At 38.3% G+C, this 14057-nt stretch overlaps 1 protein-coding gene across 1 annotated transcript in view; it reads left to right on the forward strand.

The window, feature by feature from the left end:
- LOC126367256 (BMP-binding endothelial regulator protein-like) overlaps nucleotides 1-14057 on the forward strand; it is a 50187-nt gene that overhangs the window by 22734 nt on the left and 13396 nt on the right. The window contains exon 3 of the mRNA XM_050010674.1: nucleotides 1501-1601. Within this exon, the coding sequence (XP_049866631.1) occupies nucleotides 1501-1601 (101 nt within the window). The remainder of the gene's footprint in view (nucleotides 1-1500; nucleotides 1602-14057) is intronic.

Raw genomic sequence — 14057 nt, forward strand, 5'->3', positions numbered from 1 at the left:
AAATTCATGATTTTTTTGTGTACTTTTAAATTATTTTCACATCCATACTTTTGTGTTGGATAATTCGACTTCGTATTACCTCAGAATCATGAGCTAAATCATCCGCCTCAATATTTGGTACGGTTTCAGTCACTAACACCCTGTATTGACGTCTTTGTTCTTCTGTCACACTAGCTATCTGTATTTTATTGTCAACTTCATACATCATTGTATAACCTTCATCAAACTTTATTATGTTTGCTATGACAGAGTTCTGCATGGCAAGGAAATATTTTATGTTGAACTTATGAAGTGGAAACTATTAATTTTGCGTTGTTTACCGGTATCTAGGTATTGCCTATTATGGATGTCTCGTGCGAATGAAAAAAAAAATGTTATCGTAGAAGTGTGATTTGACGTTGACTTTTGTAAAAATCTTATTTTTGTTCATTTATTACATTAAATTCCATAGCCGTCTTTTGGCATGGCGTTTAATTTAGTAAGTATTTTTCAATGTTATTTTTTTAAACAATTCAATTTTCAAAAAATCTGCTATGTTGAATTGGGTACTATTTAGAATACAAATGCGTCGCTCATCTTTGAAAGTATGCTCGGGACATTTGCGTAGTACGAAAAACAAATATTGACCGTCCACTTACTGAATTAATCTAAGAATAGACGTAATAATACAAGTTATGGCGGGGATTTATTGACCAAGTTAAGACAACGGCATAAGACACAAAACATTGTTATTGATGTGAGAAGTTTCACAAACAATGCTGTATGGTAGTGAGGCATGAGAATATGTCAGCCTTAGCGTGACTCATCAATAAAATTTATATTCCTGCTACTTCGTTCAATAACATTACCTTTACATAAGGGATACATTGAGTACTTCTAATGAATTGAAGTAACAATCACTTCGCTTAATACTCGAACCTATGATCGCACGTGAATAATACTCAATTTCGTTGTTTATTTGGTTTCCTTTAAACCTTCTTTGTAATAGAGTCGAGACTTCGTGAAGTTTTTTTCATGTAGTAGTAGATATACCTGCCATAGTTTCCTTCTTGGCAGCAGTTCAGACGTTCTTTAAACTACTATAATGGATTTCTCAAAATACCTTCTGCGGTTGAAAGGCCTGGTGACTGTAGATAGGTTATTGATATTACTTTGGCTGCGTGACATAGAGTATTTACAATTTGGGACTTCATTATAAAGGGCCCCCTTATTACATGAGACAAAAATATCTGGCCAGAAGTAGGTGTATATACTACAAAGCTCTACCTACCCCTTTGGGGATACAGGCGTGATTCGATGTTATATTATCAGACTAGGGATCGGCAATGAGTGTCTCTGCAAGTTAACGTAAAACTAAAAGATGTTAGATAGTAACAGTAGATTTTCTCGAATATCAGGCAAACGCATGCACTGACTTATGCTTATGACTATACTCATTCCGTTAAAGATTAATAGGCTTTAAATGTGATAAGTTGTAAATGAGTATGTGTGTTTTTGTAGAAGGCGAGCGCGCCCCGTGCACCAACGAAGGCGAGCAGTACAGCCTGCAGGACGCGCGCCTCGAGCACGACTGGAGCAGTTGCTTCACCTGCATTTGTAAGGTAACATGCACACAGCACACAGGACTGCACTTGACTATACGTATACATACATATACTCAAACGTCTAACTCACCAGATCTATAGCAGTATTTACACACACACACACACACACACACACACACACACACACACACACACACACACACACACACACACACACAAAAACAGCTTATATACGTCCCACTGCTGGGCACAGGCCTCCCCTCATTCAACCGGAGGGGGTATGGAGCATACTCCACCACGCTGCTCCAATGCGGGTTGGTGGAGGTGATTTTGCGGCTAATAGTAGCCGAGACCAACGGCTTAACGTGCCCTCCGACGCACGGAATTCAAGCCTGAAAAGTCCTTATCAAACAAAGGACAGTCTCACAAAGTGATTTCAAGAATGTCCCCATCGGAAATTGAACCCGGACCTCCGGATCGTGAGCCTAACGCTCTAACCACTAGACCACGGAGGCTGTTATAGCATTATTGTCTATTTCCAGAATATAAATAATAGCAATATTTATTCTCTGGAAATAGACAAATAGCTAAATAAATGTAATGTACTTAGTTTATTTTTCTTCTCATTGCCTATGAAATATTATCACTGTAGTGTGTTAGATATGAAATTGGCGAAAATGAAACTGAAATTTACGTCTCTATCATAATATATGAAACGTTGAAATGTTATTATTCTATCGTTCACCCGCAACATAAAAGTCGGCTGTTAACGCGAATTTTATGCAAATTAAAGCCGAAGTCGTATTCATGTTATGTTGTGCTACGAAATGATTTACATAGTCAGTTATTTACTAGGACAAGGACACACGCAGTCAACGTATGGAAGGTTAAAAACGCGACCGCACTCATAACTTTACCAGCATTCAATAAAGACTTGCGCCTGTTTCCATTCTCTCAGTGTCATTTGTATGTCGACCGATGCGATGCGATGCAATGTCTGACCGGTCACGCGACAAATATCCTAATACGTACAGATTCTACATTTGAAGAATTTTAGTTGTCTAACAAATATACCATGTGAAGTCGAGGTGAGAAATAAAAGATGACGTTCGTAATCGTCTCTGGAGTCTTGTTTAAAGACCGTTTGTATGCCTACACAGTGTCCGACACAAGTGACAGTACCAACCAATTTATCACGCTCCAAGTTTAGAATAACAATGCTAACTGACACGCGGCAAGCTCGCACCTAGACAATAACCGGCGGGTAATTTCATTAGCGCACTTATTTTGGGGAGTTTCGAAAATCTTCCCGCAAACGTGTGAAGATATTCATCGATAACTATCGGTTGGAGACAGACCGCCGCCTGAAAAGAAACAGGCTTCTCGCGTGGTTCTCACTAGTTCTCTCTCGATCTCCTACATTGACGTCTTTTAATATTTATACGCGTTGACGTCTCACATTCAGTTAGAGCATTACACTCGTACATATGGGTGTGAAACGTAAAAGGCGACAAGTGCTAATTGTTAATACAACTACACGACGTTTTCAACATGCTATCAGCGGACAAGAGGAATAACCAGTTATGTCAGCTGCGAGCTTGTGTGTTTCGATTCGATGTCGAGTAATAAAAGCCACAAATTTAATTCTCAAGAAGACTGCAAGCACTTAAAGGTTGAATGTCTGCTGCAATGACAAGCGTTCGCGTTAACGGGACATGGCCGACGGCCGCAACATGCTCGAAACTAAGGGCCGACATCGTTGGGTGGACTTGCGTAGGAAACTCGGGAACGGTTACATGTTTCAATTACTTATCAAGTATAGGCAATTAAAATAGCGAGGGTTGATGTGGGTGTCCTCACACGCGGCAGGCGGGGAGCGTGCGCACGGGACGGCCGCCGGGCCGCCGCGCCGCCGCCGGCGGCGCCCACGTCGCGCAAAAACCTTCAATGCGGAACCACTCTGCGACCACAGCCCTGGAATCCGACACAACTGTTCCTAACACGCCATTAATAATGTATACTGAATAAGTTAAATTTTTATGTTATAATTCTTAAATCTTTGTTTTTTGGTCTGCTGTGATATTTGAAGAAACATGTTATCAGCAGGCGGCTAGCGTGGCAGACGCGACACTACATTAACAAGTAGTAAGTGAGATTGTGTACGTATAGTATATTATGCGAGCGGTATTTCCCAGCCGATCTCACCTCGTCGGATGACTTGCGCGGAATTCGAAAGCCCATCGCGAGATTTATTGCTTATTCTGTATTAAAATATACATTTGCTTAGGTAATGAGCTTTTTTGTCGCGTGCCACATAACAACCATGGGTTCCCGTCCCGTTGCCGGTGGAATTTTTATGATTTATCAATCTTATCATTAGACAGCTAATGCACGGTTGAAGTGGGCTAGTCGCTGCGTTTCCGTGTTCGATTTGCATGCGAGTTTAATTTATCGAAAGAGTGTTAGATTACGTAGAGACAGGTGTATGGCGTTTGTGGCGTCAAGTTGACCCGAGGGTGCCATTAGCCTTTTTATACAGTCAAGTAGCCGGTTGATAGCATCTCGCGGCTACCGCGCACCGCTTACTTTAATGAGGCATGTCATTTATCGAGGCGCGGATTGTGGCCCGCGCCGCGCCGCCGCCGCTGCCGCTACGCCGCGCCGCCGTGGGCAGCGCCGCCGCCGCTGCCAGCGCTCCCGGTGCCGATTGCCGATGTCGCAACCACAGCTTTTACCCCGCCAATCTGTGCTTAGATAATAACCATGACCACGTACCTGTAGCTTTTATACGCATTAAATAAATAACGCAAACAGCAATTCAAATTCTACACTCAATGTTTTTGCACGCTCTTGATTACAACTTTATGTTATTATTCATTTATAATAACATCAAGTTTATAGCGCCGTAGTGTTTATCTTACATTCAATTTAATGGAATAAACGCATTTTAATGTTGGCTCTTGTATTAGAGCATATTTTAGAGTGGTATGTTTGGCGAGGCGATGTAAAGTCTCGTAAATACGAATAAAGCACTTAAGTATGTATCATTATGTGCAAATTGAATTTTCTGCGAGAAACCGCGAATAAATAAATAAACAGCAAAATACTGCACTACCGTAATAATAGCGCTGGAGGCCCTTCATGACAATTTAATTGAATACTGCCCCGTAATTTCTAACGTGGAACAGTTACGTGTCGGCGGCGCGGGCTCGGGGCTCGTAATTAAGTAATGCTACACGAGTTGCTATTTTTGTCGTGGCCCTGCGCTCTATTAATATCCCATAAATTGTACTTTATAGTTACAAGTAAATTGTTGAGTCAAGTACCTGTAATGAGCGTATGCGCTGCACTCCGAGCGCTACGGAGAAACTAACAGCGACGTATCGGATAAGAAGGGATATTTTAAGAATATTGCTCATAATTTCGCAATCCCTGTTTTTGTGAATCACGTTTTAATTTAATCCTGGGCTATGACTAACTTTTTATTTAGTTCCGGTCTTCAAGAGACAGTTAAGCTTAGTCACTAGTACGGTTCGTATTAAGTAATGTCGCGATATGATATCTTTAGTTATTCATTACTAGAAACAACATTATACAGTACTCGAAATTGTCTGATGACAATTTTGTGTAGGTGATTGATCTACCGGCTGTCTATTTGTCAATGGCAATCTTAGATGGAAATCGATGTAGTGATTTTCTCATATACATACTTCTTCTCTCGTGTGAGTTATGAGATCAATGCCCAACCTCATCAATCACCAGGGTAATAATTGAGCCGCCAAAAGCTCTGACATGGCTCATGTAAAGTTTATATACTTAGTTAACATAACTACATAACATAGTATGATGTCTGTCTCCCCGAATGCAGAGGTGTATAGTATGAAACATCCACTCCTCGCCAGCTATGTTTAAGTCCCAGAACAGGGCCGAACCCTGTTCGCCCCCTGCATGGGAGTATTGCCATTATTAACCTATATTTTGTTTAAATTGAGAAGTTATTTAATGATAACATCCGGGTATAAGGGATGGTATTAAGTTAGATGAGTGTGAGTACAGCTTATGAGGTGTCGAGTCCAAATGTGAAAGTGGGTGAGTGGCGGAGCGGTGCGCGGGCGGCGGGGTATCGGCGCGGGCGCAGGTGCCGGCGAGGCCTTGCCGCGAGCGCGCGCGCGGCATGCGGTCGCACCGGTTCTTCTAGCAACGCGTATTTTTTACACGCCACACATCATCGACATTGTTGTTATGTTTTGCTCTGATGCAAAAAGTTTAAAGTTTCAACGATCTCCTAAACCCTTCTTGAGTGCCTAAATACTCTATTATATCGATAACTGGCTGTCTATCAATGTCAAACATGTTCTATTTTTGACTTTTCTTAATATAGAATCTGCTTAATATCCATTACCATATAAAGTTCTGAACATTTTCTAGCGGTCATTTACTTCGCGTAGTAAAGACATCAACGCGTTTCGAATCTCTGCGGAGCTTGCGCGTAGTTTTTTTCTGTATTATGTTGTATTATACGAGATGGAATTGGTAATTTCTTGATGTTATAGTGGATACTTAGTAAAGAAGGCAGGAGAGAAGGCAGAAAAGACGAGTTGGATGCAAAAAACGGTTGGAACGAAGCGCCACAGCCCACACACGACCTTGCCTGTCGCCGGTCGGGATCATTTACTCGCCTAGATACTATTACAACTAGCACATGCGGTACACCTAGCTATGCACTCCACGAACAATAAAGACATTGCCTGAGAATGCAAAACGAATGTTTCACTGTGATCAATGGGTAGTTGTAGACTAGGCAAGTACGGTCACGGGCATTAATATGCATACACTTTGATACCATGTCACATTAACTTTTTTGACAAAGTGGACTATAAGTCTCATTAAATGTCAAATAATATGTTAGTGCGACAGAGTCCTAAAGTTATATTTTTATTGCTCATGACTATATATATTCAGTTGCAAGTGCGAATTTTGCACAGAAGACAAGTTGCAAGTCGCACAGAAGATTTATAATATTTAAACAAAAAACTTTTGATTAGGAAGATTAACCCTGACACCAGGGTTGATAGAAGAAAATTAAGTATTTAATTGTGCAACAATAGTAAAACTATCATAATGAATGAGACTTCTAGAAGATAATGATTTTCAACAGCATTTGAAATTTTTCGCTAACTCACAGTAAGTAGACCAGGGTAGAGATTTCGTAATACCACGGTTATTTAAAGGGAGGCTTCTGCCCAGTACTGGACTATTTATGTAGGTGCTTTAAGTGGGTATTACTTTTAAAATTTCCCTAGCGATTTACGTTCTAAACAATAAGTTTATGTCGATGGTGGCCTGTAGGCGATGGCATAGAATACCTAGTTTCGTTACATAACTTAAAACTTCATACGCAGTATATACTTACGTTGCTAAAAATAAGACGCAATATATATAAAACAACGATTTAATAACCTACAATTTACTTATACTGCCGACATCCAAGTACGGCTTAAGTGCATGCGGTAATAAATTGTATAACAAAAACAAATGCGCTGTTTTATTGTTTTACATATAGTAAACAAACTCGACAAATGTATAAAAGTATAATGATGAAGCTAAAAAACTTTAACAATCGATGACACAGACAAACAGGTGAAATCCTGTCAAAGGTTAGTCTTTATTTAAGTACAAAAATAACGTCAAAAACAGTTTAAAATAATATTTTTTTCTTGCTTTATGAATTCCAAATACTAACGAGCTTATCTTCAAGTACTCTGATCAAGCACATTTACCTCTGTCATAAATTCAAATTCAAAAATATCTTTATTCAGTAGGTAACATAGTTACACTACTTACACTTTGAATCGTCAATTTTTACATAACCAACGTCTCGTCCGCCTAAAACTTCTGCAGCTTCTCACAACCTGTATAGCCGGGGAAAAGAAGCTGCGAGAAAAACCTCGGCACAGGGCCCTAGACGTTCTTTAAAAAAATTATATCCTACATTCTCGCTTAATTTTTATCAGGCGATTCTCACACATTCATACAACGTGTGTACAATATCAGTAGGTAGAGTAGGTATATATAAATAAGCATGTCTTCGTAGATAGTAGTGGTAGAGTAGGTCGTCCCCTAGCAGTCTGCGCCTGCCACTCCATTATGTAAATGAAAAGATAAACATTTAAAATGAATGTTAACATTCGCATTGTATGTAACACATCCAGTACTCTGTAACTGGCTCGCTTTACACGCGAATTATCTACCAAATTGCGATCTTCATGCGTAATTGCGTCTTAAATGTTAATATTAACATTTTATTGCTATTCGTCCTACAACGCTCTCGAATTGTACATATAGCCCTATACGTACTTGTAGGCAGGTAAGGTACTCTACGTCTCGTTGCTTATACTCGTAGTTATATTAAAGTCAGCCTATAAACGTCCCACTGGCTTCCTACAGCGTGGAAAGAGGATCACTACTTTGTCATCTTTATAATGACGTTTTATTTTAGTCGTCTAAAGGGATCAATTTCTATAACACACAACTAACTAACTTTTTATAACTATACTAAGTGGTCGAGTGGTTGAGCGTTCTGCTCACGATCCCTAGTTTAGTTAGGACATCGCATGCTGATCACCTGGTTGTCCAGAAGTAAGATGATCCGTACCTCGGAAGGCACGTTAAGCCGTTGGTCGCGGTTACTACTTACTGATGTAAGTACGTAGTCGCTACTTGAGTCACGTCAGGGGCCTTTGTCGGCTCAATAATTTACCCTGACACCAGTTGATGGGGTTGGTAATCCATCTCACAACCCATACGATAGGAATTTCTATGTTATTTTTGAACTGGTTATAAGCCTAACCTGATCACCAGAATACATCATGTCTATTGCAGGACCCGTTAAAAATTAATATTCTTCTACTAGTTAATTAAGCTATCAAAACACGCGCATGAAGTTGATATCCGCAAAGAAGTTGAGAACTGGAGTAGTAAAGAATTCTTTGTTTTTATTGCACTCACTTATGCTTAGGGAAACTACAAAGAGAAAATTAAATTGACTCGGACAGGACTTGAACCAGCAGCCCAGCTTGACAAGATTTGCCGTCCCGTCGGAGTCAGAGTATTTCAATTTATTTTCCTTTTCGAAGTAGTAAAGTCAATACCAATTTTTAACTCCGGTCGTATTAAACAGTGGCTAAAGATGTGCCAACAATTGCGCAACGAGCAGGAAGCGGCGAGGATATTTGCCGGCTATCGGAACGGGAAGCTCGGTGGCGGTCACCCGAAAACAAACGCGTGCGCATATGCGTACAATCCACGCATTAGCTTAGGACGTGTGACCCGAGAGTTTAGCTATGTTGATGTAAGATGTTTATTTAAATCGGACGATTTATATGTTATCAAATATTTTATTTTATTCTATTGAAATCTAATTTATAATTTGTAATGCTATGGGACTAGTACCTGAAATAAACGATAAATAAATAAATATAATGGGTAAGTACGTATGCATCTTAGCTAGGTAAATAGTAATTATAATATAATCTATTGTAAAATCCAAATAAAGCTACGTTTTACCCTTATATCGTACGAAAAAGTTCAATATTGATAATATTTAGCTTATAAGCATCTCCTTTTAGGTATGTATAATATTAAAGGAAGCATTTTTAATTGACCTGTTGTTATGTACTTTAGTTTCTTTTTGATTTAAGTTTTAGTAGTCTTGTTTTTAATTATTTTGAATGTTAAGATTAAGAATATTTAATTGTTAAGTTTATTTACCTCTATTTAATATCATAGTGTGTATCATCATCAGCCGTACGACGCCCACTGCTGGGCATAGGCCTCCCCCAAGGATCTCTCAATACATGATAATTACATGGACAGATAATATTTTAGCATTGAAAAAAACAAAATAGGGTACAAAATATATTTGAAAGAAAGACAAAAAAATTTACCACTTCCAAACAATTAATATCCTGATATAGGTTTTGTATAGTCTCTTTTGTATAGTATATACTTTGCAAAATCAGTAAACTAGGTATACAGTTATATAGAAAGCATGCAGAACAATATACTCGTATATAAGATAGATTTATTACCATTGACGCAACCGCTTTCATGAAAGTTTGTGCCAAACCAGCTTAAATGTTCTGGTGGAGAACATTTGTCAACTTTTGTCTGAAATCGCCAGTTCCTTTCATATTATTTTTGGAATGCTAAGGCGTGTAGGGTACTACAATAGCTTGTTATTATGGCACTATCTCACTGGGACACTATGGTGGCGCCACCAAGGTTACGCCTTGATGTATGCAGTTGTATAATAGAGTACCTACCGCAACCGAATCCCGAAAGATTTCTCGCTGGTGACGCAACCAAGGTGTCCTAGTAAGATAAGGCCTTTACAGTATAATTTCTTTACCGTCACAACAGTAAAGTTCGATACGCACGCCATGCGCTGCACCCGTTTCTACAGGGTCCGCTTACCTAACCTGAAGATTTGACAGTTCCGGTTTTTTACAGAGAAGCTACTGCCTGTCTGACCTTCCAACACGCGAAGGGAAAACCAACCCAATACAGGTTAGGTCACACACTTCCGAAACGTATACGAACAACACAACATAAAAACAACAACAACAACAACACAACATAACACAACAACAACAGCAACGCACGTTTAGCACATGTCTTACCACAAATATGAAGGTACAAACATACCGAGGCAAGCGTTTCTGTCGGTCTTACGTAAATCATTTCCTTCATCATAATTGTCGATGGCATAAACCATATGGAAATTAATCATGATCATAAAAGTAAGACTTAGCGGTAACGGAGGCCTACCATCAGGCCTATCACGCTATGTAACCGCGACGCGACACGACGCGAGATAAAATAAGGTCCTTGGTACACGCGACTACCGGGACATACGCGATTTTTTAAGATGTCGCACTCCAAGAAAAGATGTTTTTGTTGTATATTGCTTATATCCAAGAGATTAGAGCAAAGGAAAAGGAAACACACAAGATACATATATTCATAAGAAATGGGAAAATTGATAGCTTTTAACATCATTTGTGTGAAATGCATGAACGACAACCCTAACTCGTCTGGCAAATTTGAAAACTCACGCTTTGCGTGATTTACTCGAGGAGGCGCTTCTTTCTTACTCCCGAATAGAATGTTATGAACATGCCTTTACCTATTAGTAAGTACCTAGTCACAAAGGTCTTCTTAAAGCCTCTCGGAAATGTTTTCAATTTTGTCTTATAACGAAGAGAGCCATTTGGACGACAATATACTGTATCATTATCATTACGTATCATTCATCAGCCTCTCCTTAAGAACACAACTCAGTCCGATCTTTTCCGCATTCAGTAGATATGTTTAATAATTATTGTAACTTAATATAGGACAAACAACTGGCTTTATCTATGTTCTTTGTTCAAGGCCTCTGAACACCAAATCATTTTATTTACAGCAGTTCTCATAAATATCGTAAAACAATTTCATTAACTCCAATAAAGGTTTATGAATCATTATTAAAAACAATTATTGTAGAAAATGATTGTAAAAATAATGAGCGCTTGCTGTAAGTGGGACAAATCGTTAGTGTCGTAGATGTTATTAATTACAAATAAGTACCGCACTTGTCATTATATTTAGCGTTTTGTTGTATAATGCAGCTGAAAATTGACTCCATTAAATTATTTATTACAAATATTTTGCAAATTACTACTAGAGGTATAATTGGGACACTTTAAATAAATAAGTAAAATACAAGTGAAATATTAACTCATAGCTTTGCTAATACATCAAGATAAATATATTAGAAGCAAATATTCAAACAATTTAAAACACTTTCATTCAATGCTTATAAAATAGTCATTATTTTTCAAACAACTCGTGAGACGAGTTATGAAACTATTGCGCAAGAAACTAACAAAACTTTTATTACGTATAGGGCATTGGCTTTATAGATTGCATACCGTATATGTAGGTACTTAGCAACTGATTTAACGACTCCTTTAATCAAAGTTAATTTAATTATAATGATGATTGATTTCATACAAAATCTTGAAAAATAACGCACAGAAGTGCAATATTCGTTACTTTACGTAGGTACCTTTCGTTGTTTAAAATTAATTCAGAACAACGACACTTTTATTTAAATTATAATAAGTGTGATTGGCAAGGTGTAAGAATCACGTAATAAGAAGTTACATAACCTATGACACCAATAAATAATAAGATAACACTGTTACTATTTTGCAGCCAGTATTGCGATATTTCAATCTACCATCGAACATTGCCTACAATAGCAACTAGGAATAATTCAACCGGTACTTCCATTTTCATACGTTATGAGAGATTTATAATAGCGCACACTAATTTGTCTATCCAAGCCTACTATGTAATCTGTTCTATTTTATTTGCGGTACACATTATAACAAGTAATGGCCATTCAACAGACTTGCATATATTTTTATCCGACATGTAATGTAAATATTTCTCTATTTGAGGGTTAGTTCAAAGAGCGCCGCGCGTGAAATTCGGCCGAAGTATTGAAAAACAATAAACACAGAGAGTGGGCGACCTCGGCTGTGTAGCGCGTAAAACATATTCAACTAAAAAGTGGGTGAAGTAGGTAGGTAATTCTTTCATGTGAAACTTATTCTAGTCGATTACAGATTCGAGGAATATTGATCATTACAAAACTTTAAGCAGAAAGTTTAAATTCGTACTTGGATCCGGATATGCCAGTAGATCCGGGATCTGACGCCGATGTAGATAACGCGACCCGTGATGTCTCTATGGTGGTGGTGACAAATAGCTGCTCCAAAATACGTCACGTAGAGGCTGTCATCGCAGTTTAAATGTCAATTAAATTGGAGAATGTTTCTCCGAATACATAAATTATTTCTCTAACAAGCTTCACCTGAACCTGTTTTAAAGTAACTCGGCTAATATTATTGCTAATCCAACGTGCTATCAATAGGGCCATCACAATAGTCGGGTCTATAGCCGGGCCCCAGTCACGCAGCACTTGTCACCGCGGTGGCAGAGCGAGCGCCGCCTCCGTGCCACGGACACACAAATTAGGCCGCCGCAATGTTTGGTGTTAAAACGCCTGATAAGTGTACAGATTTGTGCAAATGTTGACCGCCAATATTGACCATGTCTGCCAGGCAAGATGTTAATAAGTTGTTGGATTCCTCGGATTGTTAAATATTAAATAATCGTTTCCTTATGTGAAGTTATGTACGTATTCGTTGCGTTGTTAACAACTCCTTCATATTCGAATGACTGAGCCTACATTACAAGAACATGTCGGTTGGTTTGAATAATGCTGACTGTACTGGTGGTATAATAATGCAAGTTCATAATGACAATAACAAATGCACTGTCGTGTAGGTACAATGCGTTGATAAAGTTACACGTATTATGTACGAAAGCTATTAACATTTCCCCCGAGTCTACCACGTGCTCATGCTAATGCGTCTCAAACAAAGAGCCGTTAAACAGCGCAATAAATAATTATGTGAATGGTACTGATCTTATTACTAGCTAGCTTTAGCTCGCAGCTCTGTCTGTTTCAAGGGAATAGTTGTCAGGATTAATTGTAAAGAAAACGCAAACTTTCAAATAAAAAAAAAACACTTATAATTACTTCCTTCTGTAAAGTATTATTCTTATATGATTTTTCGAAATAGTATCTAACTTGGTGTTTAGAGTTTCAAGCTTGCTTTGTTTGTCCGAAAAAGCTGCGATACGAAAGATACAAAAAAGCTTACCCTGCATCAGATGACTGATCAAATCATTGTCTTTACCGTTGCTTGGCAAATTATAGATTCAATCAATCTTCGATTGTAGTTGATCCAAAACCCTTCTTATTTATACAGACATTAAAGTTCTCAGTGAGCAAGTATATTGTGCGTCTCGTTATGGAATAAAACAGTGCATTTCATATTCGCCGAGTGCCTTTATCACAAAGTTAATTAAGGGAGTTAAGCCACAGCTGTGGGGTCAAAGAAAGTATATTACAGTCGCTATAGAGTACCCATTTGACCTCAGTAAACGCCTTTCCTGTGGCAGATTGCTTTTGTACTAAACTAAAATTGGCAACGTTATCTTGTCCGTTTTATTATTATTGTGTGATAGTCAGTTTTTGAGTGTATTTGTAACTTGGAGTCTATCAATTCTATGTAGAGTTTATAAAGGTGTCTTTAGTACTTGTTCGGAATATTTTAAAAACATAACAGTGGAAGCATACCGAAATTAGAAACATTTTATAAAGAAAAATCTCAGATATGTAACTTAATTTTGAATTAAAAGGCTACTATTATTATATTTCTATGGAAATAGACAGAGCTTAGTCCTCGCCGAAATTAAACTTATACAATCTTCAAGTTGCAAAGTTTACGTATCACTTAATTTATACATCGCTATGTAGTCGTGTGCGCACTTTGTCATTTATGTAGTTGTCTCGCGACCAAGCGTTGTCCTGACTTCATTCGCTCATGAATT

Source organism: Pectinophora gossypiella, chromosome 6, assembly GCF_024362695.1.
Source record: "Pectinophora gossypiella chromosome 6, ilPecGoss1.1, whole genome shotgun sequence".
Classification (NCBI taxonomy): domain Eukaryota; kingdom Metazoa; phylum Arthropoda; class Insecta; order Lepidoptera; family Gelechiidae; genus Pectinophora; species Pectinophora gossypiella.